At 40.5% G+C, this 25,705-nt stretch overlaps 1 protein-coding gene across 1 annotated transcript in view; it reads right to left on the reverse strand.

Annotated features, from left to right (window-relative positions):
• Window positions 1-25,705, reverse strand: part of suclg2 (succinate-CoA ligase GDP-forming subunit beta) — a 106,807-nt gene that overhangs the window by 47,762 nt on the left and 33,340 nt on the right. The window contains exons 3-9 of the mRNA XM_020633129.3: window positions 16,516-16,615; window positions 14,001-14,091; window positions 12,160-12,312; window positions 10,303-10,392; window positions 7,516-7,612; window positions 3,038-3,199; window positions 152-294 (exon numbers count right to left, since the gene is read on the reverse strand). Of these exons, the coding sequence (XP_020488785.1) occupies window positions 152-294; window positions 3,038-3,199; window positions 7,516-7,612; window positions 10,303-10,392; window positions 12,160-12,312; window positions 14,001-14,091; window positions 16,516-16,615 (836 nt within the window). The remainder of the gene's footprint in view (window positions 1-151; window positions 295-3,037; window positions 3,200-7,515; window positions 7,613-10,302; window positions 10,393-12,159; window positions 12,313-14,000; window positions 14,092-16,515; window positions 16,616-25,705) is intronic.

Below are 25,705 nucleotides of genomic sequence, written 5' to 3' on the forward strand. Positions count from 1 at the left end.
TGACAAGATACAAGACTGCAAGATCAAAGACATATAAACAGAGGGATTTCATTGAAGAAAGGCTAAAAGAAAGTAGTCAATGCTTCATATACGCAGTTGTTACAAAGAAAACAACGGTGAAATGTATATGTTTTTTGTAGTTTTCTCCTACCTTTGGGTCAGCAGTGAGCAGCTTGAAGGCCTCGTACACCTGCCTCTCTTGGACTCCTCCCCCCAGGTCCAGGAAGTTAGCTGGCTTTCCACCATGCAGGTCAATGATGTCACATGTGGCCATGGCCAAACCAGCTCCATTCACTGTAAAAAAAAAAAAAAAAAAACTTTGTAAATGGACTTGAGCTTGTACAGCTCTTCACACCGCATGTCACACCTACACATTCGGTCCATCAGAAGTAACTAATTCCATTTATACACATACGCCGCCGCCAAAGCAGCAGGACATGTTGCTACAGGAGCTGGGGATCGAACCCCCAACCTTCCGGTTGAGAGACGACCGACTCTACCAACTGAGACTCAAATTTGTCAGTTCATGTAGTTTGTAAAAATGTAAACTGAGATACAATGTATTAGATAAGACTCGTTAAGCCAAATGGAAGGATTTTCCACAAATAGACTTTCCAGGTATGTTTTGGCCTTTTAACTTTTTTTTTTATTATTATTTTTTTTTAATTAGTCCAAGTGAATGGAGCCAGAAGGGTCCACACAAATGCTTTACAGGAAAACAAGGAGTGAGCTAACTAGAGAGAGAGAAGCCCCCTGGAATATTCCTCCTTTTAATGTATTAACTGGAATTGTGACCTCTACTTTTTAATTAAAAAAATCTACTCATGTCACTGTTTTAAAAGCCTGTAAGTGGTGCCAATGTCAATTGTTTTCTTGGTCGTGGTTATTCCCATATGCTATGTCATGAGTGTGTGATAACTGTATCAAAGGGGAACAAATACAAACCTTTGGATTGCTGACAAGAATTCTCACAAGAGCAAACACATGAAGTCAGAGAGAAACAGACTGAAGCAACACAGGGGAAAGTCGCCTTATGCAGGTAGAGACCTCAGGTGTCGTGTATGTGTGTGAGGAGAAAAGAGCATGAGGGAAGCAAGGTGAGCTGGTATCTATTCAAATAATGTTAAAGGAGAGAATAAGTTCAGCAGAAATTGTAAATTAAATGAGATCTATTAAGCTGATTCATATACATACAGTATGATGTTATGAAGTTGAATGTCCATACTAAACCTCGGCTAAGTTTTTTTTAAAACACAAGATACACAGTTGTTGTCGTTTTCCCCCGGACGTGGTTTCCTGCTACTCTGAACGAGATGTTACGAGAACGTTGTGAGACTTGTCCAGGACCTGACTTCAGTTTATGACGACATATTACAGCAAAGAATGGACGGAAGTTGTAAGACATGCCCGACCTGGCAGTTCTTTTAAGGACACGACCACCCAGATGCTCACTAGATTCTCCCTGTGACTTCCAACAGAGCTGGAGGGGGGCCTTAAAGAGACAGCAGCTGAAATTAACCGTTTCAGGGAGAGGCTGAAATCAGGGATTTTACTAACGCAAGTATATGATAAATAAGAAGGTTTTTTTTTAGCTACACATCTGCAACACTTCTCAGTAGGTGTCCGAGACTGACATAATTAACGGTGAAAGTGAGAATAATAAATGTCCTTTAAGAGAAGGCCTTTTTTAAAAAGTAAAATGTTTGCCTTCAAAAACGTTCAACAGAGAAACGAGTCGCCACGCTGTGGTGCTGTGAGTAAACACTGCAGAGTGAGACTAATGATGTCTGCTGTACCAGTTTAATATCTCAAGAGAGTGTTAATATGACTATGGGATAATAAAGAAAAAATGTTGAATGTATAATATGTATTTCTAAGGCAAGGCAAAATACAGACAGGAAGTCCAGGCTGAAGTCCATTTTTCAGAAACTAAAACACAAGTCCTTGAGAAGAAAGTGTGACGCCAGCAGCCATGAATGGAGTAAAAAAACATTTTCAGCCACTGAAGCAAAGAAGTCATATACTTCAAAAAAAAAAAAAAACACAAAAGAATCCAGCAGGAAATTGTCATCCACAGGAGATGAAATAGCTGAAAAAAAATGTCGCCCTTAAGAAGAATCGGCTGGAAATCTTCTAATCAGTAATACTCAATGCGTCAAGACGAGCAACACAGAGAGAATTTGATTATGACTCGTCTCTCGACTTCAGAGAAAAAGCGTTGATTAAAAGAGATTCTGCTACACTTTTTTTTTTTTTTTTGTGTGGCCTGTGTCATCATTTAGCCAACTGCCAGCCCCGGCTTCCCTGCTGGGTTGTGCCGGAGCCAAGTGCACAAAAAAAAATGTCTTACCTCATTTGGTTTAGCCTGGCTGAACTCGCGTCCTGGCGAGCTTGCCGACCAAGGTCTCAATAAAAGGGAAATTTGCTCTAACAGCTGTCACTTTGGTGGCTTACTGAGCTCTCAAGGAAGCTGCAGGGCCTTAAAAGCTGTTTTAACTTTAAGACAGGCTGGGGGCTGGCTGCAGATGCAGAGTGTTGGTGTGTGCATGAGTGTGTGTGTTTGAGTGTGTATCGGGGAGTGTGTGTGTGTGTGTGTGGGGGGGGGGGGGGAGGTAGTGCTAACAGACATCTAATGTGTTTATGAGGCTACGGGGTAAGGAGCGTGAGCACCTGTTAGTGCTGCTGTACACTGTAAAAGCTTTGATTTATGACAAGAGAGGAGGCCTTTAATGAGAATGCTAACAATCTGGCTCACTGGAGACTTTCTGGGCGGATTATAGCTAATTAGAACGCATTGGTTACGGCAGCATTCCTTCTGGAGTGCTCGGAAAGCTGCTTGTAACGTTGACTGGAGCAGAGCAGAGGCTGCTTTTACTTTGACTAAGTTTTTAACCGTATCCGAGCTTTCCACTTATATGACTTTAGAGAGGTGTTACAGCCTGACTTTAGAAAGGGGTTCACTTATGGGAGAGTTTATTTAATGCGAGGTGAATGTGTGAAGGAAGGAGTTCAGTTACTGGGATTTTTGTTTCCGTACCAAAGCAGGCGATGTTTCCGTCCAGTCCAATATATTTGAGGTCCCATTTGGCTGCCTGCGTCTCCGTGGGGTCACTCTCGGACATGTCGTCCATGGCGAACACAGCTTTCTGACGGAACTCTGCGTTGTCGTCAAAGTTGATCTTAGCATCAAAACAAACCACTGGAGAGACGAGGAAATGAAAAATAAAAGTGAGGAATGAAGACAGCAAGAGAGAAAGCACAAAAGTCAGACAGAAGGAGATGGTGACTGAGGAAGACGGGAAAAAAACATCACTTCATGCACAAACACCAGACTTATTAGCACTTCTAAACGTGGAATTAATGAACTGAGGGCTGTCCCATCGGCCTACTGGTCTTAATTATTTCAGAAGTTGTGTCAGTTAGGGATGGGTTTTTGACTCTGCCTCTAAGGGATAGACCATTACAGTATAGTAAATGGACTCTTCCTTTACACTTCAAAGAGAGCACATTTCAAAGAGAGCACACTCATGAAGCTACCTGAGGATGAAAAAAACAAAAAACAGGCCAAAAATGTCATAAATTAGTTGAAGCTCTTTTTTATGTAAAAACACTTGAAAAGTGACTGAATCTTAAAGGCTTGTCCTTTCATGCTGACACCACTGAGATGATGAGAAGATTGAGTCCATTTCACGTCTCCTCTGTAAAGAATGTAGCACCTTTAAAGATCACTTTTGTGTTTTTGAAATTGTCTAGAGACAAAGCACATCTATGTTGTGGTCTGTTGTTGGTGGGGCTTATATTTGGACTTGCTTTTTCATGTTGTTCCATCCAGAGCTGTTTACTGCACATCAGGCAGCTCTGTTAAATAAACATGAGTTTGAATCTGATTAATAAAACTAACTGCACTGCACTTTATAACCGGACATTTAACTGACTTCATCCAGCCGGTAACCCTAGTTCAGTGGTATCCAAAGTGGGGGTCAACCCCCCGGTTGGGTTATGAGCCTCCTATAGGGGGGCCGCTAGATGCCTTCCAAAAGAGCTAATAACATTTAAAAATCATTTAGACACATTTTATGGAAAAATTACTTATGAAAACCTTTATTATCAACTTGTTTGAATAAATGATATATCATTATTGTAACACAGCAGCCAGATAACTGATGTTTAATAGTAATAGAAGGTAACAAAATCTTTAAACGTGGGAAATGGTTTTGTGTCGACAACAAACAGACAAAAAGAACAAACAAGACACAAACAAAGGCACATATTACTTAGCAGGCAGACTCTTGTGGGACTGGGGAGCGTAAACAAACTGTTTCCTCAAGGTAAAGAAACATTTCCACTACACAATTCCTTTTTGTTTTTGTTTTGACACTTCTATTATTGCAGACCATCTACAAAATGAATTCAGCTATTACCAAATGAGACAAAAAAATACAAATTCTCTACCCTAGAGAAATGTTCCTCTCCACCGCATGTTTGTCGAAAGCCTGCCGGAAAATAGCTGTGCTCCCTTGTGACATGTTTGCAAATCCAACAAAAAAAACGAGCTTATTTTAATGTGAAGCTTGTCTACAGAGCCTGCCTCAATCACAGAAATTACTTAGGAAAGGAAAGTTATACCTCTGAAAGCAGTCATTTTATTTATTCATATTCATAAGAAATCATGAAAAAACAGAGTACTTTTGTTAGATGTTGCTCAAACACCTCTGAACGAGAATCTGTTTTGGAAAAGTCTAAATAACATCAAAGAAGTGATGCATGTTCACCGTGTTGTAATGCGTCTCGAAAGGAGGCATCACATTCAATCGGTGTAACCCGCTACGGGCGAGACAATCGTTCTGATTTCTTGGGACAAAACAAAGTTCAGTGTGAGTTCAACAAAAGTAGTAGAATATGGTTCATGACAATTTATCATATCTTTCTTATGTGAATGCTGAGCTCTTGAAACGTTAGCAATGCAAACCTCGAAGTCTGTCATGTTGTCACCTTAAGAAACAACGAGGGACTGAGAATTACCATATCTCTGTTTCTGTTGTTGTCAATTCAAGTGTTTGCCTGTATCAGGTAACATTTATGACACATCACATTGAAAACAGATACTAACGGTTATAGCACCCTGGCTTCTTCGGGGCTTTGAGTGTATATACTGCGTGATTCAATATCGATGCAAGCTATCATTTGATATACAAAATATCCTAATATAAGCTTCAGAAGTAGAAAAACTTTAAAAAGAGGACACACTCTGTAGATCAGCTCATCCAGCAGTTCTTATGAAAAATGTAAAGAGGGCATGCAATGAAACTATGCTCCGGGTTACATCACTCCAACATGAATATAAAGGGAAAATCCATGTTTTTAGGCATGATGTCGATAATTATGTTGACAATGCAAAAGGGGTAATTCCTGTTTTATTTAAAGAGCCCATATTATGCCCTTTTTGGGAGTCGTATATTTAATCAATGTACCTACTTTTGTATGTTCACAATAGCTAAAATAAAAATAAAAAGTGTCTGTCTTCATGTACTGCTCCTCCTTGCTCCCTCTACGCTCTGAGTCTGTCAGCTTCACTCTGTTGAGCCCCCACTGTTAGACCCCACGTGGGCCAAGTCTGCTCTGATTGGTCTGCCGATCCGCTCTGTCGTTATTGGTCAGTTGCTCAGCACGCTTCTTGGAAATTTCAACATGAGCTGCTGGGCTTGCCACAACGAGCCAATGGACTTAGATCAGTGATCTCACACTGACAATGACGCCGCACTGACAAATCTTTATCGAGGGGGGCTAGAACCGAGCGTTACATGCAGCTAATGCTACAGTTAACAGGAGGACGTAGGAGAAGCCACGTTTTCGCGGACTTTGAATTTTTGCACATAGATGTGCCTAAACATGCAAAGGATACATGGAAAACACACTAAAGAGCATATAATCAATTACTGTACATAGCACAGACTCTTGCACTTTCTGCTTATTTGCACTTCTGGTGAGATGCCAAACCTCATTTCGTTACTCTATACTTGTATATGTGTAATGACAATAAAGTTGAATCTCATCTCATCTCATCTCATCTCAAAACCAGAAAAAGCATAATATGGGACCTTTAATACAGCATGGAGAGTCTCATTGAGAAAGGCCAACAGCTAATTTAGAGCTCAATTTCTTCTTAAATGAGTGGCACTACTTTACAGAGTCTATTTACAGTGTATGAACACTGAGTTGTGAATTGATATCTGAAGGTCTAAGAGAAGAGACTGACAATAATGACAATATTTAATACTCTATCAAAAATAAACTAGGGCCCAACCGATTTTTAGGGCCGATACTGATATTGATATTGGGGAGACCAAAAATCCGATACTGATATATCTGCGTATATCTATCACGGAGCTACGTTCGATCTGTAGAGATAGATAAACATATTTATTGCTTTGATCCCTCAAAATGCAATAATCAAACACTTGATATCACATATGATCACATGATAAAGGCTAGACTGTGCGCTGATAAAGACAAAAAAGGATGATACAAATGTCTTTTCTAGTGCAATAACCTACATTTATCTCTCATAAGAACAGTTCTAAAGCTGTATATGAATGTTTCCTCTTAAATATGAGAAAAAGGCATATCTACACATAGGAGATTTGACCAAATGATTTCTTAAGGATACAAAACTGTAATTAAAAAACAATGGAGTTCTTAAAAGTTGTAGACAAAAGTGCAAACCCACACGTGTCTGGGGTTTCAACCTGAACATCAACCTTACAAAGCGCTCCCCTCGTAACTAAGCAACACAGGTTGTCTTAAAGGTACATTTCACAATTTTAACTGTTACAATATGAAAAAAGTTGTGTTTCAAGCACACACATTTAATTGTTAAATTACAAACATTTGAGTGAAATGAGGATAGAAGAAATGCATGAAGCTGGGTGACGTTATTTTTTTAAACTGCTAAAGCTTAGAATGTAAACAGTGAGTGAAAAAGAACGTGTTTAAATCGAGTTGATCTGATGTTTTGTCTTTATTTAGAAATCTGTGCAGTGTGATGTGTCTGTAGCTGCAGCAGTTATTTCTCACTGTGACTCCTCATTTCTAGCTGATGTCAGACTTTAGTTAATCATCAACAACAAGGAATCTTCAACAAACACCAACACACTCTCTCTGCTCCCTGAAGCCACTTGGTTTTTGATCCAGACAAAGTCATGCTGACAAGAAACTGACGTCAATGTGTTGCAATTACTCTTCACATAAATATATTCAGACCTGAGGAGAGAGTGAGCCTGTATTCCACGATAAGAGATAAGGATGGCTGCTTGTTCCAGCACTTTAACAATTCTCTTGTTAAAGTGTTTTAAACTTTAACACATGCTAACATGATTTAGAGACAGACAATGACGGGTTAAAACACCAACAAAGATACGTGCAGACACACACACATATACTGCACACAGAAAGACAGAGGACAAGTGAACACTCACATGAACACAAAGACAGGAATTTTTCCATGATACATCATACCTTGTCCTTCGGGAGTCTCGCCAAGAGGATTGACTTCGACTTGAGTGGCGTCGACTTTCAGGAACAGATCATAGAGCCTCTTAATCTGATCAGCCGCCTATGAGGTCCACAGAGGACAGTTATTACCTGATGGTTCAGCTCGACGCAGCAAGCACCACCAAAGCCACTCAACATCCCACTCAGGCTCCATAAGACATGTCAAATAACCCTCAACATCATGCTGTCCGACTTTGTTTTATAGGAATGTGTGAGTCTTTGTGCTAAAAGAGACTCTCTTCTTCTACTGTGAAAACTGTCAACACATGCTAACACTCTTTATATAAAATGATGCTAATGTCAGTAGATTCCTCCTTGTTGTTAGATTCAAACATATTATATTGGGTGCCTTGTTTCATACAGGATGTATAGACGAATCCAGCGGAAAACGGGAAGTTGACAAGTTGCATTACTTCAATGGCGTCTCTCAAACAGCTGTGGGTTTGAAAGCGAGCTGTCCAAAAAACTGATAATTTTTCTACCTTCTAACATCAGCTTCAGAATCAGCGTTATTCATTTTTTGAATTGTATTTATAAAGGGACCATGATGTACAATATTAAACATAAATGTTACCATCTGATGTATTGTACCAGAGTTAGCTTAGAGCTTACGTCTGCAGTCCCTCAGCCAATATGTACAAGACTAAAAGAGACAACAGTGCAAAATGTTGATAAACATGATAATAAAATGTGTAATTATTTAACAGACAGGTTAATTTATATAACTTAATATACATGAGGTAGAGAGTTTCTGCAGTATTTTGGTCAGTTTGTTACTGATGATGTGTCTGCCTGTCTTTTGCTGTGCTCATTGCAGACCTTTCAGATATTTTCTTCAGTGGGCCCATTACCTCTCCCTGTAGAGTTCCTTTGAAATAACATGACTTTCTATGTAACTTTGTAACTTGTAACTTTACCTTATACAACCATGTTAAGGAGTAAGAAAGAACCTGTGGAGTTCTCAGCTGCTCTCACAGTCGTGACAAGCTACAACTTTGGCACCACCGAAAGATGGCAGCACCCACAAAATGGCTGTAGGAATTCATCTATACAAACAGTCAAAGATGCCAAAGAAGTGTAAAAGATGAACACATGAAATGAAAATAGCTACATTGAATTGCATCATCACGTAAGTCCTTTCTTTAAAGGAAGAATGTGCAACATTTTACACATAATACAGAAGAATTCAAGTATATCCTCTGTAAATGTCTCTCTGAGTCATGACAATGAGTGAGAAGCATGAGTCCAGCCAGCTGTTCTGTCGTCGGGCCGTGTTTACAGGGACTGGACGGCCTTGAGTATTAGTCGAGGACTAGCTAAGAATAACATGGCCTACTCACTGCTTATTTGCATGTCACATAAGTGTCTTTAGATCACGGTCAGTCCGTGTCAATTTATGTGCAATATGGAGCTATGAGTTAACCCAAGTGTGCTAACAGTAGCCTGCTAACACAACAATGCAGGCCACAGGCAATTGCTCGAGCAAAGGTCAATTTTTTACTTAATGGTGCTTAATTATGGTGCGTTCTAATTCGTAACTCCTCCGTGTGAGCGCAAGTAGAGAGGGGTTGGCGGTGTGTCGCTGGAGGAGGGTACAGGATTCAGAATAGTGGAGGTGTCACCCAACAGCAGTTTGTTTCGGTTTAATGCTAGTGCTCAAGGGCGACATCTAATGGATGAAAAAGTTACACATTCTTCCTTTAAAGCCCCCTTTTTAAAGTGATCTCAGCTGTATCTCTATTGCTGTTGTTCAGTAATACAGACAGCGGTGACATGGCATTGACTTATAAGAGTCAATGCACAGTTTCAGACAGTCGACTAATCTTACTGTCTTTTCTCTGTTTACCACACAACCACAAACACGTCTGTCCACAAGAAGATACTGTCATCCTTCACCTCTTGAAGACAGAAAAGGTATTTTAGATTTTTCTTTTCCATTATCTCTGAATCAAACAATCTGGCAGCTGAATCACAGCAACCAAGGAGAAACACACTGACAGTGCAGTCACTTAACCAATCACTCTGGCTTTGTCTTCTCGCCCGTTTCAAATCAATGCCCATTCAGTATTCTGAAAAGAAAGGCACACATACAATGGGATGCAACAGAAGCTTAAACACCTTTGACTCTTAAGTCTGCTTCTTAGAAACAGACTCACTTGGATGATTTGTATGTATCCCGTGTGTTAAGATCCTAAGCTAATCTGATTTCTCATGCCACTGCGCCTGTGGAAAATAAAACAAATTAGTGATCTGATGCCAAGAGACAAATGGCTTTGAAATAAACCCAACGTCTAAGCACACACAAACCCACTGTGAATGTGAACATGTTGTGTTTCTGGGCGTTTCTTCCTTGGCACTACTAGCTCATGTTGTCGGAACAAAACTCATTAAACTTACGGTGACAGGATCTTTTTTTATGTTTCATTGTCCTCGAATAACAGGTCACCCGTTGAGAGAAGTGTTGTTTCTTGTTGCATGGTTTCCAAACACAATCTCTGTGTCTCATGTTCTATCAAACAATGGTGGCATTTCTGAATTTCCACCCCTTCAGCCTTGTGGAGCACCGTGCGGCAAATGAGTCTGCCTGGTGAAATGATGACACTTCACAAATGGACTCTGTAAAACTAATAACAGCAAGTTTTTGTTTGTGACTGACGATGTATATGCCTGTCTTTTGGTGTGCGTGCTAACTGTACATCTGTCTGGCCCTTCTTTGCGTTGTGACTTTGAAGCCATCAGCGGGCTCATTACCTGTCTCTGCAGAGGTCCTTTGAAACCCAAATTAGCTGCCATGCGGAGTGCCTGTTCGTCTTGCACACCTTCAAATATATCCACGACTTCCTATAAGATACGCAGCAAAATGGAAAAGAGAGAGACAGACAGAGAGAGAGAGAGAGACACAATAGGAGAAAAGGAGTGAGAGAGAACAAGGCTCCAACACGGGGCTTTAATGTGACACAAAGCGGATGTTCATATTAAACTGCCGACATCGTAATTAAGTGGTGGCAAGCTGCCAGACGTGGAGAAAGGGAGAGTTGGGAGTGAAACTGAAGATTTATGATCATTACACCCTTGTATCTTTGACTTTCAGATAGAGGAGCTCTCTTATCATTTATTTCAGAGGTATTACATCGGCTGGAGGATTTCAGGGCAGTGTAGAAATAAAGTATAAAACTGCAGCTGCCGTTCTAAACAAACTAGATCTGGACAATGTAGATTTTAATACGATTTAGAAAGGTGCACTGCTCTGTCGTGTCTGTGTTAGATAGCTACAAGACAGCTGGGTGATGCTTTTACAATCTGAAATAGTGTGTGGATATAATAAACGGCATCAATCTCTGCAGGATCTTTACAATCTGCTATAACATCTGTACACTATAGAAAAAGAAGGATAAACAAAAAAATGGATGTGCAGGCCAACTCCATCTGTAAGGCTTTAATTTGACATCTGTTAGCTACAACTAGAACCTGTTGCCAAGTAAGGTGTACTGGTGGAGTGAGCTTTGTAACTGGAATCCAGTTAACAGCAGTACAAAAACACAGAAGGCCGAGTGTTTGCATGTTGTTGTTGTTTCTTCATTTTAAGAATCAGTGTGTGGCTGCTATCGATGGGCACATGTTCAGCTGCTGCATGAAGACATTACAACAAACTCAGTAAAATAATACGAAAAATACAGAGAACAGCTTGACCCCTTTCTTGCAGGATTTCAAAGTATGAAACTTTGATCAGATATCTGATAAGGATAGAGCAAAGGTTTTTTAAGTTCCTAAAAGACTATAAGTACATATTAGCTACATACTGTGTTGTGATCAGGGGCGGCTGGTATAAATTCGCCAGTAGGGCTTTGCTCTACATTTCTTATAATATAAATTATATTAAGAAATTATATATAAATAAATATAAACTATTCTTTAAATAACTCACAACAGATTTTTTTAAACTTGGGTGAAACCTAGAGTAGCAACTAAAACCTAATAGTAACAAGAATAAACACACTATATATCTCCAAATGAGCATACTGTTTACACCCCCAGCACTGTAGCATGATGATTGACAGGTGTCATGGCACGCCCCCTTGATGTCCTGATCATTTGGACTAAATTGATTGAGCTCACAGGCCGCTGACTTTTGACACAACTGTAGCATCACAGACTGCAGAGGTGATATGAAACTATCTAAGCATCTCTAAACATAAGAAATGATCTAATTAAATAAACACTGTTACGTACATAAACCATTTCTGAAGTTAAAACTGACGTCACTGGATGTTTATTCTGTTAGTCCATTATTGGCCATTTCTATTATGTTTTTGCATCAAATCAACAGACTAAGACGTACATCTTTAATAAGTATATCAAATAGTAATTAGCCCTCAGGTGGCTCTTTTTGCACTTTAATTGTACATTTGAACATCTCCATATTGTCCATACTAACTTAGTAAAAATGTTCATTTGTTGTCTTTTGTGTGTTCCTGCTTAAAAAACAAATTTCCCTTATTCGACAGTAAAGAATCTGAATCTAAGTACTATGTACATCTCTGTCCCCGCCTGGAGCATAATTCACCAGGTGTCATTTTTGATTGACGATTTTTAACTAAAGTCCTTTACCTTAAAGATGAGTTCTGGGGTGTTGGCTGCTACCTCCTCGATATCCATGCCTCCCTGGGGGCTTCCCACCATGACGGGACCATTGCAGGCGCGGTCCATCAGTATTGCAAAGTAGGTCTCCCTGGTAATGTCCAGGGCCTCCGCAACCATCACCTGCACATGCCACAGCGGGAGAAAAGAGATGCTAATATGCTATCAGCTTGACATCACGATTACCTCTTTAGCCCTTTTATTTAAATACTTACATTGTTCTTGACTTCCCTTCAGTATTAGGCAAACTTTTGCTCATTTATTTTAATTGTCAAATTACAGAATTTCATCAAGAAAGGTGGACCACATTAAATACTACATTACACATAATGGATAACAAATAGGCAGGGACCATAGATCAGTAGAATCTATGAAGCAAAGCTCTAAGAAAAGCTCACATGCTGTGACAGAGAGACAGGAAGGCAAACAGAGAGAAAGACCAGCAGATAAACAGAGAAACAGGGAAGCAAGCAAGCAAATCTAATTTGGAAGAAGAGAAAAAAAAAAAACAGACAGGAACTATCAGTTGTGTGGTGGTTAATGGGCTGCAGGTTTCCTGGATAAGGTGTTTGTTTGAACATGCAGGGGCCTTATGTTCAGCTTCCACTCTATCGCCCAGTGAACGAGGATGGATAGCTTTCTCCTACCTCGGTGTTAACAGACAGCGGCCCTATCTCCTTGTCCAAATGTTGTCTCTTCCAGTCACTCAAACTTTCTCCTAAGTTCTATCCTGTTTGACTTGTAGTCTGATTGTTCACTCTATCTAAATATATTCTATTTCCTCTGTCTTGTTCTTCCCTTTTACCCTCAAATCCCCCTTCCATGTCTCCTGCAGTTTTCTTTAACAACCATCTCTTACACCGCCTGTCTCATTTTCCCTTACCCTTCCCTCCTCTTCCCTCCATCAGGTCCATGACAGCAAATCCATGCACATGCTGAAGGTGCTGCGCCTTTTCCATGTGCTATTTCTCTGCTTAGGGTGCAGTATGGGCTGCGGGTTGATGTGAGCTCCATTGGCAGGTTGACAGCAAAGCTTTGGTTGACGCCTGACAGACAAGGTTGTGACTACCATGTTACGGTGCTAGATCCTTTAGGGACAGTCAACGGCTGCTCTTGCCAGGTCTGATTTCAGTGCTGCAGGTTGAAGATGATGTTCTTTGTGAGAGATTAGATGATTCCATCTCCTCTAGCTCACATCTATCTCAAGTTTGTACAATTTATTTTGTCGTTTTGTCCTCAGCATATGAAGCGGGTTGTTTATTCTGAGCTTGTAAATGTCTTGTTCTGCTGGTGCTTTCTATAAAAATGACAAGTGCGACACTCATTTGATTCCACCTGAACTCGGCAGTAGGAGTAGGAGCTGGATTTTGGGGATAGCAGGGGTAGAGAAAGCGAGCGTAACCAACACACCAGTCACAGACTGACAGCGCTTCATCACCTGGAAATGTCTGTTTTGAGGACGTACAGCATGCAGCATGCGAGTGGAGAAAATGATATTCCTGCTTGTTAGTGGCACATAGAAACAGTTGTTTACCAAGCACTTTATATTCACAGTGGGCCAGGTTCAATTTATGCAATGAGCCATAACACCAACCAGCAAACACCAGAGTAAACAACAGTGGACAGCTACTTTTTAAACAAAGTTTCAAAAAAAAAGAAAAAAAAAAAAGAGCCAAACTTCCCTCAGAGTCATTAATTTTACAGCACTGCATTACTGGACTCAAAATGCCTTGAAATTGGGTCAGAAAAAAACAAACAGGAAAGAGTAAAGTATGTTTCTTGTCTTTCCTTTAGTCTCTGCAGTGGCTCACCGTTTTCACTTTCACTCCATCCTTCGGTGTCTGCTTTGTAGTCAGGTTGAAACCCAGCATCTTATTGGCAAGTTCACCAACCACAGCAGGGCTGAAGGAGAGAGGATACAGGTCAAACAGGCTGCTTCTCAAAGAAACAATTCTTCATCTACAAAACAATCCCTGATTAAAATGATTGATCTCTCTGGAGTTCTGTTCAGTTGAAGAGAGATATATCTCAGTATTTTCTGTGCATAAATAAGCTCCGTCCACACATGCACTGTACTCCTGAAAGTTTTCCAACATTGTTCAGCAGCATGTGTGGACTCAAATGGTTTTAAATTTAGTCACTCTGTCTTTATGCAAAGCCTTTCCTGCAAGCACTTTAGGAATATTTCAGCATGAAGTTGAGGTGAGCTAATGGGTAAACAGAGCAGGTAGGTAATAGTCCGGACAGCCACTGCATTAGAGTGGGCGGGCTTTTTTTATTTTATTTTTTATACTATATTAATCCCTGAGAGGAAACTTTGGTCAGTGGAAACCTCCTGTCTTAAATAATGCACACTATGCAGAAGTGCAAAATCCTGCAGCTCATCTAGTGTCCGCTTGAGGCTGGCTCCAAGATCCCCTCATGTCAAATACACACACAGGCAAAAAAGATAGTTTTAACTGTAGAAATAAATGTGTTTACAATCTGGGACAAAAAACAAAATAGGTCTGATTGGTTATTGTCATCATGGGCACACACTGTACGGGTGGTGATTTTTTTTTTTTTATTAAAGGGTTCCGTTTTGATTTTATGAGCGATACGTGTTATCCATAGCTGATATGATTGACAGGTGGGCATGATGTAACTGTTTGTCATTAGGCTTAAAGCCCACCTCAGCTCCCGCTCTCAGCCTGTCCTTAGCTTGACTTAAAGTTAGGCTGAGACAGGAGTTCCAGCATGGCGGCTGCTGCCGATGAGCCGCTATTCAGAGCTGTTATAGTGTGCCTTGCTCAATGGTACCGCGGTAGTACTCCGGAAGTGACCCGGCACCTATACAGTCTCCAGACCAATTTTCATACTTTGGTCCGACTTAAATCCTCACCTAATTTGTCTGTACCACGTGTTATCCTCTTGTGTTTCTACTGTGGAACTCAACTCAGCTTTATTTATAGAGCACCTTTTCATACATAAAAAACATGCAGCCTGCACGAACTTCACGGAAGAACAGAGAGAAATTGAAAGAGATTAAAACAAGAGGAATTATTATGCATAGTGAAGTGAAATCAACACATTCACCAATTCTGAACTCTCCTCTTGTAAGTTTAATGCAGATCCTCACCCAAACTAAGCTAAATGAGAGGGCGTGTGACCCTGACAATCTCCTGCTGTGAGGTGCATGCATGAAAGAGAACTCCAAAAAATACCAGGACCTGAATGTGCTGAATCTATCTAAAAAAATGTCAGGGGTGCAAAGGAGGATAATAACAATCACAATCAGAGATACTTCATTAATCTCGGTGGGGAAATGCTGGTGTTACAGCCGCTCTTATAACGTGAAGAGAGATAACAGATACAGTATGTAGAAGGAGGAATTATGTATATATTTTGAATATACACAGTAACAATATACATCACCATATATACAGTAGAAAGAAATAGGAATATGTTAGAACAGTAGGTAATGTAATTTATCCTGACAAAGCACATTTTGGTAAATCTACAGAATGCCATGAATGAACCCTTACTTATTCACTCTGTGTAACAGCAGCCCACATGCTGTATGCCTGCTCGGGTTCTCTAAGTGAATAGAAAGGGAGCCAGGGGTTGTACTCGTTCTTTGATAGATGATATAACGGTGAACTGTGCACTCGTGTCACTGTCTGGGGACGACGAACTTCAGCATATCTCACTGTGAAAAAAAGTTTCCGGCCATTCCGAAACCCTGAAGTAGGCTGACGATGATACATCTGTGGGACAATTGTCATAAATCACCTTTTTGTGGTTAAGGAGACAGAAAGAGATAGGGACCTTTACTAAAAAGATAGCACCACTTCAGTACATGGAACGCTGAGAGAGAGAGAGAAACACGGTGCCTGAGCAAAGGAAAGCTCTTTTTAAGATATATATATATATATATATATACCTTTTTTTAGCCCTTTGAAAAATGCACAAGCTTTCAAAGTGAGCCTTCAGTGGAGGACTACACTCAACACACTTTGTGAATTGAGACTAAAACACAATAAACCCTAATAAGGAGCCAAAAACCATATCAACAAGAAGAAGGAAAACTCAGTGAGGGGTGCAAAACACTTAAACTTTTCAACACATAATTGAGGGTAGTTCTCGAAAAAAAACGAGACATTGCAAGACAGAATAACTGTTTATCTGCAGCACAAGTAATCCTGACAGTGCCTTTGAGTCTAGGAAACATCTTCAGAGAGCTGTTTGAGCCTCGTCAGTTTAAAAGCTGCTGTCGTGGAAGGAAAACAATGAATGTATCTTCTATAATAACTCATAGTGTGAAAATGCACAGAGGGGCATACTTACTCCTTAGTCAAGTGCACTCCTCCTTTAAGGCCGCTGTCGAACACACCCTTGCCTCTGCCACCGGCCAGAATCTGAGCTTTCAGCACGATCTCCTTGGCATCTGAAAGACAGAGAGGGATGGATTGAGAAAAGAGAGATAAACAGAGGGGAAGAGAGACAGAGAAAGAGAGTCGGAGCACTTTAGAGGCTCAGCACCTCGAATGCCCCTCGAGTCTGCCAGTTATCTGTCTATCTGATTGAAGGCAGGAGGGGAGACGAGACGAAATGTGAAAAGATCAGGAATTATATCAGGTCTGAAAAAGTTTACGATGCCAAGTTTTAGCAAAACAAACAGTAGAAGAATTACCCCAGCACCACTTATCACAATGTGTATGAATCACTGCACCTTCACTGTAATGCACAGAAAGGTCTTACAGAGGGAACGGACCGTCTTCAGCTATGTTATCAATTCTCTAAGGATGTTCAAAAGGGCTTTGCGATAATTGCTACAATGCTAACATAGTGTTGTTGAGCAAACAGAGTATTTTGAAAGTTCACTGTCAGCAGGTTAATTTCTCCAGATGTGCCTTCAAACACCAACCTGCTGTTCTTTTCTGTGTTGTTGGGAATATTTTCTGTGTTGAAGGTTTTCTCTTTTATATTTAAGTATTATGATAGATAACAATTTGGAACTGATGATGGTGATAGAGGAAACATCAGAGGACATTGGTCACATTCTTCTGGGAACTATTAATGCCCGTTTCCAATCAAAAAAGAAAATTATCTCAGTTAAAACTACAATCAACAAAGCGTATCCATTTTATGTGTTTCACTGGTGATTTTTTATGATGGCATTTTGTCACAATCTGAATGCAAGAAGGACTTATTTATCTGCATGACTGAAAAGCTTTCACATGACCTTGCTCACTTTGTGTAACCACCCAGCATCCCCTTTGCTGTCACAACCACAGCGCAAGAACTCGCACATCAGGAGGAGGCCCTTCAGCTGTCTATTCAGCATCCTGCCCACAATCTCCCTCTATTCAAATAGGGCGAGGACACTTGATGAAAGATGGTCTCTGGCTAGGTTATTATTATCTAGGTGGGGGAGTTCAGCCATTGACAGGTGGCTGCCATCAGGGTGGGAAGTGGGTGGTAGGAAAAGTGGAAGGGGATGATCCACGGTGAGATAGCTGGAAAGACATCATGACCTTGATGGCTGGAGGCAAGCGCCCTCTTTGACTGGCTAAAAGAAAGAAAAAAAAAACACACAAGAAAAACTATACAATCAAAGTGGAAAATGTCCACAGCTGGTGAGAAAAGAGAGTCTTAAAAGTCTGGCTGTGCTCACTGCTGCTGTAGTAAGAAAAGGCCCTCAGAGAAAATAGCCTCTGACAGGGTGGCAGGGATTAAACTAACACTGCATTAGTGAGACCTGTTCTCTGTGGAGAGTTTAGAGCTGAGGGGGGGGGGTAGGAGGGGAGCAAAGAGAGAGAATGGGAGAATAAAGGTGTATTCATATGCAACGGGCTTTGAGAAGATTCATAAATGAATAAATATGTTAATAAAGAACTGCTACTGCGCAAAATTTAAAAGAGTTCAAAGCGAGATGAAATAGAGTGTCCTGCGGGCATGTGCAGCGGAGAGGGACCGCGCAAAGGAAATGACTTTTGCTTAAAGACGAGAAAAAGAAGAAACAAGCTAGAGAACAAGAATGGAGCAAAATAGGTGGGTTACATTGTTTGAGGTGAGCAGAAAGAATTGACATATTAATGAGGACCTTGCAAAAAAAAAAAAAAGAGCAAGAAATGGCTCTAAACCGAAGACATATTAAATATATTAAAAGGCATGTAATACGCCAGGGAAGTTAATGGGGTGAGAACAAGGCAGGTGTTCATTCCTGCCGCACTAGTAATTGATAGAGAACTTGCTCATTATGCGGCACACAATAAGATCTTGTTGCAATATCAGCAGTTGTGAATTGGCACTGGAAAAGCAATGTGCTGATAATACAAGCTTACTTCTTCAACTGAGGCATACAATGAGAGGAAAAAAAGATTCATACATACATACATAACTAAAAAGTCTACGATTCTCATCAGGAAGAATATCGCTGTAAAACCAAACTCAGCTCTCTGTGTGAACACATGGAGAGCATAACGATGTCCTCAAAGATCACAGCAAACATAGGGCATGGTGAAGAGCAGGGTGCACCATTATCTGGTAATACGACAGACATGAGATGGCCCCTAACACTCAGACAAAGGTTGCTCCCTAATGAGTGCGGTACAGAGTGGGGATTGGGTGAAAAAGGAGCACCAGTATGTAGAATCAGAGACAAGTCATTGTCTTTTATGTTCAACCCAGACAGCGCAATGAACAAGGGCAAAAAAGGGTGCATGTCTCAAGCTAATAAGGAAAGGCAGTTTTAGTGTCAGAGATTGAGGTTTTTATGCGATGGATGATGCGATATTAAAACTGTAAACTAACGCCTGGCACACACCACATGATTTTTAAAAACTGAAACGATTTTGAAAATGTGAGAGACACCACACGACGTCATGACAGATTAACAGTTCAGTCCTAGTGTCCAAAGAGATGACCAATTGAGCACACCACACTCTAACCAATTCATTCACCAACAACCAGAGTCTCAACTATCAATCTCATGATGGTCAAGCTAAATGTGGCTAGCTGTTAGCTGGTACATTCATTGTATTGTGGTTGATTTTACAGGACACATGATATAAACACTTGGGTTGTGCCAGAAAATCAACAAGTCGGTCCTGGTTTTATGACATCCACCTAACTTTATGCTTCGCGTTTGCTGGTCGCCATGGTAATGTTTGTTGTGCTTCCTGCTTCAGTCAGCTTGCTTCCCTATTGGCTATTGTTCTGTTCCACATGAAAATTCCCAGAGTCCGTGCTCGGTCTTCCTCTGTGTTCTCCCCACACAACAGGATTTCTGATCGTAAATATTGATCACTTTTTTAATAGTTACGATTTCAAATCAGGGCGGCCCAGAATCGTTTTACGAGCAGATTGGGGAGGTTGCAAACACTCTTAACACACCTCACACCACAGGAGAATCTGGCAAGATAATCGTTGGATCCATCAGATAGTCGGGTCTTTGCTGACTTTGGTCGTAAGGAGGGAATCAGGCCGACAATTGGCCAGATTATCTTGTAGTGTGCACTCCACTTAAGAGGTCACTCTAATAAAGGGCATTCCATTCTAACTGTGCGGACAGAAAAATGCCGTTTATATTGTCCAAGATGCGTCCTTAAATGGATGTTTTCATTCCTGTAAAGGCATAATTAGCAGAGATACATAAGAGATCATTCCTGAACTTGCCGTAGCCTCGATAATTAGAATTACCTCCTGCAGAAAGTGCTTTGGTTATTAGTTGAATGAAAATACTTTTCTTGGGGGGGGGGGGAGCTGTGGTTGCATAATCAGTTCCTCCACTTCCATTAGAATCCTTCATGGCCCACTGTGAAGATGCAAAGAAAGATTTCCATCTCCATTTATTTCTCTATATCTTGGGGACACAGGGGGGGGGGGGGGGGGGATTAACTTTGCAAAACATCTCCAGTCATATCACATGCGATGGGAGTAATGTGGTCATCATCCCCAGGCCACACTCATTTTCCAATAATGAGTACAAATCAACTCCTAGTCTGCTTTGCTGTGACAGCAGCTGGCAAGGAGGTTGTTACTTCTACAATCAGTGTCCTTTCCACCCTCTGTCTCATTCCCTCCTTAGAAAGACCTTTTCTCGTTTCACCCCGTTCTCTTTTTCCATGTAGTCCACTAGTGGCTAGCAGGAATTTTGGCTTAGGTCTGACTTTTAATTAAGCCTCTGAGGCTGCGTCATGAGGGGGATACTGGCTGGTAGGGGACAGATGTGGGCTTTGTGCCAATGCAGAGAGTGTAAAGATGTGGCTACCATCTGTGTTAAAGGAGGAAAAGATCAGGACGACCATCCCCAGCGTGCATTTGTGCAGAAATGAAAGTAATGTGGCGGCTAAATGGGTAGACTAATAAAACTCTTGGGAATGGGAGAGGAAACAAACACTAGCGTAGCACAGAGAGCCGGAGCCCTCCTATAGATAAATGTCATTAACACTTAAGGGGAAAACCACTAAAGAAGACTTTTTCAGCATCTGTGCTCATAAAGACAGCACACCTCGTGGTTATAACGCAGGAAGAGTTTTGATTGCTGCCAAACAGGCGGAAATGAGTCTTTAGAGAATAGAGAGTCTGGAATCGCGAACAAGGCTATTCAAATAAGTAATGGAGACCTAAATATTCTTTCTTGGTATTTTTTTGTTGGACTAGTAGGTTTCCAGCAGCTGAAATAGAATGCATTATTCAGGGGTATTCCAGGACTATGCGTAGAAAGAACAACAATCTGTGCTTCCATTTGCTTCCATCGAGTGGCACATGGCGTGTCTTTAAATAACTTCAATTATGTTGTCAACTACATATTGATGGCTGCATAAAGCTACTGGAGCAGCTCGAGCTTTTGACTCACTTCCCCACAGGGCTCTTAGCTGTGCCACATTCATGGCTGACTAATACTGGGCACAATGAAATCATAATCTCATACAGCACAAACTGAACCATATAGCCAAAGAGCAATATCAATGAGTGAAAATAGAAACACCTTACAATAAGAGAAGAGCAGACAATTAAATATGGCATGCTGTTGTTTTCCCCTGAATGTGTACAAAAAAGGTCAAATATAATTCCAGTTTAATGTTTGGTGTAATAGCCCTGCCAGCACGTTATGTTTTAATTACACCTTTGGAAGCAGCAAATGGAACAGTTAAGTGTTTAAGGTTAAGACTCCTTGTGAGGTTTTATTTGTTCTCCGTGGATGCTGCTGTGCTCTCCAACAAGTTCAGCTTTTCATAAACTTTTACCATTTCTGTTTCTGCCAGAATCAAAAAAGGGTCACGCAGAAAACGGGTCTCCATTCATGCGGAGATAGCAGGTGAACCAAACGAAAAAAATAAAACCATCAGTGTTCCAATCCACTTTGACACAACGGCTCTGGAATTCTAAGGGCTTAGAAAAATGATCTGTGGTTTTTCGGTTGAGGTTGAAGAGTGAACAGAAAATGATAAAAACCTAACGACCCTTTACAAATTCAGCAAGCTTCAGGCAGTCTTTAAGAGTAAATATTAGGACTTGTATAACAAGAGACAAACAAAGAGAGTTTGACAAAAATAAAAAAAAATCAGAGATAACAATTTGGCTCTGCGCGCGCTACAACTAAATATATCATTACCATCTCACTGTCTTGTCTGGTTAAGCCCACCGTCCCTGCGTCTGTCTCTGCCTCTAATGATGCCATCTCACTTCTACTCAGTGGACGAGCATATCAGCGTCCCGTAACAACAGCGGCACCTCTGTGTGTCACCTCCTGCAGTCGGTGCTTTCCTGACTGCTGATTCCTCATTAGAGGACAAGTCCACCTGGCTTTCAGTTGGGGACAGCACTTCTAATGACATCCTGAGGTGGCCCAGTTCTCCTCGCAGTGACGGAGAGGTGCAGTTCAAACCGCTGGCTAAGACTTTCTACACTGCAACACAACAACAGGGGTGACAGTAATGATAATGTTGTTGTTGAGCGGTGGGTTCTAAATGACCACAGGGGTATCTGTAGGGGGAATCATTTCTCGAGAATGAAGCCTGTGCAACAACATTAAGTTGCGCTAAGCCACAATGTGAGACATTTAACAAGAAGGTTACCTCTGGGTTGCAAACAACAGAGTGCTTTAGAGAATCTCCTTAAAAAAAATACATTTTAAATGAGTGGCCAAGAGTCTACACAAACACAAGTTCCCACTTCTCATTATTGAACGAACATTTTTCATCGGTTCAGCGTGAACAATAGCAGATAAACTTTTCTAAAAGCAAAAATATGCTTCTGCCGATCGACGAGTGAAAAAGAGGAGCACTTTCAATGCCATTTCCTCCATGAGTAATGAAGGGTGCCTAATGGATGGAGAAAAATAACACTATTATAATGGTCCATTTTAGGCCAGTATAGTACATTTCCCATTCCTACATGAACTTTGACTTAACTCCAACATGAAACAAGGCAAGCCGGCAAATATGCAGAGCACACTGTCAACAAACATTAGACTGCATGTTCACTTCCACTGGCACATTAGCATCATCCTAATATGATACAGGCAATGTGTGAGAAGTAATTCCATGTCTCACCCACGACATGAATAGGTTAGGGTGTGTAATGAGGAGGTGGAAACACTAAGAGGCTTACAGAAATCAGCTCTTTGAGAGACAGGCAGCTTTACCCTGCAAAGCCTATTTACAGCTGTTAAGACAATTTCCGATGTGTGCTGGGTTTTTTTCTTCGCAAAAGGAGAGACCTATAAGAGTCAGCTAATGTATTTGATGACAACAGATCCTCAGAGAGGCCAAAGTAATGTGAACAGTGAATGTCTGTGTCCATTCATTGCAGTGTTTTGTTGGAGAACAAAATGGTTTATGATATGCAAATATTTGCAGTCATTATTCAGCCTGCAATGGTTTTTTTTTTTTCAGTATGCTGCAGTGTCCAAGTCAATAACCCCATGTTTCACACTAGCCCCCTTCAGATGTTGTCTTCCCATCAGGTGGGTTTTATCTCGTCAGGTATTGGAGACAGCAAAACTGCACACTAACATCTGTCTTCCTTGTGTGACGAGCTAGCTGTCTGAAGGAGCAGGAGCTGTTCCGTCCATCATCGAGAGCCCTGCAGGGAATGAGGTGGTGAGGTAAGGAAAGCTGCAGCTCTCCCCAGCTATCTACCCACATTTACTTATTTCCCTTTAATGTGATGAAAGTGGGCAAAAAGAGGACACTGAGTTTCTGGTGTAATAGCATGTGTATTTAACAGGAGGGAACTCCATAGAGGGGAGTTTAGCCCTGCAGACAAAGCTTGAGGGAGCTCTATAGTGGACAAGGGTATGACTGCAACAACTGAATGAAGTAAAAAGAACAGAAAAGAGAAAAGTGAAATGAGAACATATTGTAGACAGCAGTAAGGAGATGATAGATTGATTAGCTAAACGGGAAAGGGGGAAGGCAAGGACAAAGAGAAAGTAGAGCTTTTTGGATAAACGTATAAGAAAGAGAAATGTTGTTTTGACCTGATATTAGCAGTTAATAGTTATATTAAAGGACCCCAACACATTACAAAGATCTTTAAGGTCACATTATATGCAAAATATACTTTACCATGGTGGTATACGTGTCTCTAGTCTGTCTACAAACCCCCCCAATTATGAAAAAAGGCCATCCTCTCAGTTTTTGCTTGCTCCACTTGTCAAACAGGCAGTTTGTGACATCACAAAGGGCAGTAACTCTTCCCCCAGGTGGGTGACTCTCCCACAGCTAGGTGTTTGTTCTGACCTCTGAGTCTGCCTTTCTACCGTAAACGATAGGGCATGGTGCAACAAAGCCTGAGCGACATCCCCTTCCAGAGAGGGGCGTGGTCAGAGACAGCTCATTTGCTTTTAAAGCTACAGACACAGAAACAGCCTGTTCTGAGCAGGGCTGAAATAAAGAGGTTAATAGACCTGATAAAATACAGGATCAGAGTGGATTTTTAGGAAGAAACTTCACAGGCATGTTTTTGGGGGGCTCTGAGACTAACAGAAACTGGTTCAAAAGGAGGATATTATGTGACCTTTAAAATAATACTTGTGTCACACTCTGGCCAAATGAAAAAGCACAGTTAAATGTTTTATATATGCCAATTTCCTATTATCAGTGCTCAAAGAAAAGATGTGTCTCCCTTGTAAACATTACTATTATGATAGTCCAGTATTCAACACAAATAAAGAAAACGGTAAAATCATTCCAATTTCAGAATATTTCATATTCATATATTTCATGTTTTCATTAACAAAGTGGTCATACATAAAACATCAGAAGTTTAAAAGATGTTAACTCAGTGTAAGCAGAAGCTCAAGGACAAGGTATGAACCAATCAAATCCAAACACAAGCCTAATTCATTTTGTCGGCTTAATTAAGTTGAACAACATGCTACAAAGACATTTTCAAATGGTATGAACAATTAAACTGTTGCCATAACAACAATGTGCAAAAACACTCCAAAGACAGTGAACAGGTAAGATTGAGTGATTTAATTATTCATCTATATACACAGACTTCTGTTCCATGAAACCAGACAACCCTTATATTTTCATGTACAGAGGCACTTACAAATAATCTGCTCTTATCAACTTTCATTACCTCAATTATTATCATTGTTGAAGATAGTAATGGTGTTGGTAAATGCAGGTTCAAATAATTGATCCATAATCTACTTAATTGATCTGAATTGTTATTCTAAGTATTTTCTTTTCTTTCCATCTTGTTATCTAAGCGATAGACTACACCTCCAGAGAACCATACAGAACAAACACTCATACCACCCACATTAAACTAACACAACACATACACAGTTGTCTTAATTTCATTTTCTTTGTTGGTCTGTACACAATATTTGAGTATTTCCTGTGTTGTGCTCTAGGTTTTTTGTCTTTTTTCTTGAAACCAAAAAACAACAACCTAGAATTCAAAAGGCGGGTCGTGGAACATAATAAAATAGAATATGATTGAAATGTCATATACATTTGAAAAAAGCAAAAGGAAAACATATCAAATGTCTATTGAAAAGTACTGTATATGGTCATTTTGAACTTGATGTCAGCGGCACATTTCCAAACACAGTAGGGACCGGGTCATGTTTAGCACTCTGTTGCATCACGTTTTTTTGTTTCAATACAACACAACACAAAAGTTTTTTGTAAAATGAGGAGAACAATTTCTGTAATTTTTAAATCCAAATTTTCTTTTATTCACAAACCTGTTGCCAGTGAGCCTAACTGATTCCACAACATTCCAGTCTTTCGTTGCAACTGTCCCAACTTTTTGAAACATGTTGCTGTCATTAAATTCAAAAAGGGCACTGAATCTTTCCAAGGACTATGACATTTTTAAGTTTCAACATTTGGTTTGCTGTCTTTTTGTTATCTGTTTTTATTACCGTTTTACACAACAACATATCCGACCAAATTCAACCCACAATGCACTGTTTTTCACTTCACTTGTTTGGTTCGGACTGCATTTGTACCTACGGTCAACCAAACTCCAGTGCACTTTTAAGCTAACTGAGACCCCTGTTTTC

Source organism: Labrus bergylta, chromosome 5 (assembly GCF_963930695.1).
Source record: "Labrus bergylta chromosome 5, fLabBer1.1, whole genome shotgun sequence".
NCBI classification, from domain to species: Eukaryota; Metazoa; Chordata; class Actinopteri; order Labriformes; family Labridae; genus Labrus; species Labrus bergylta.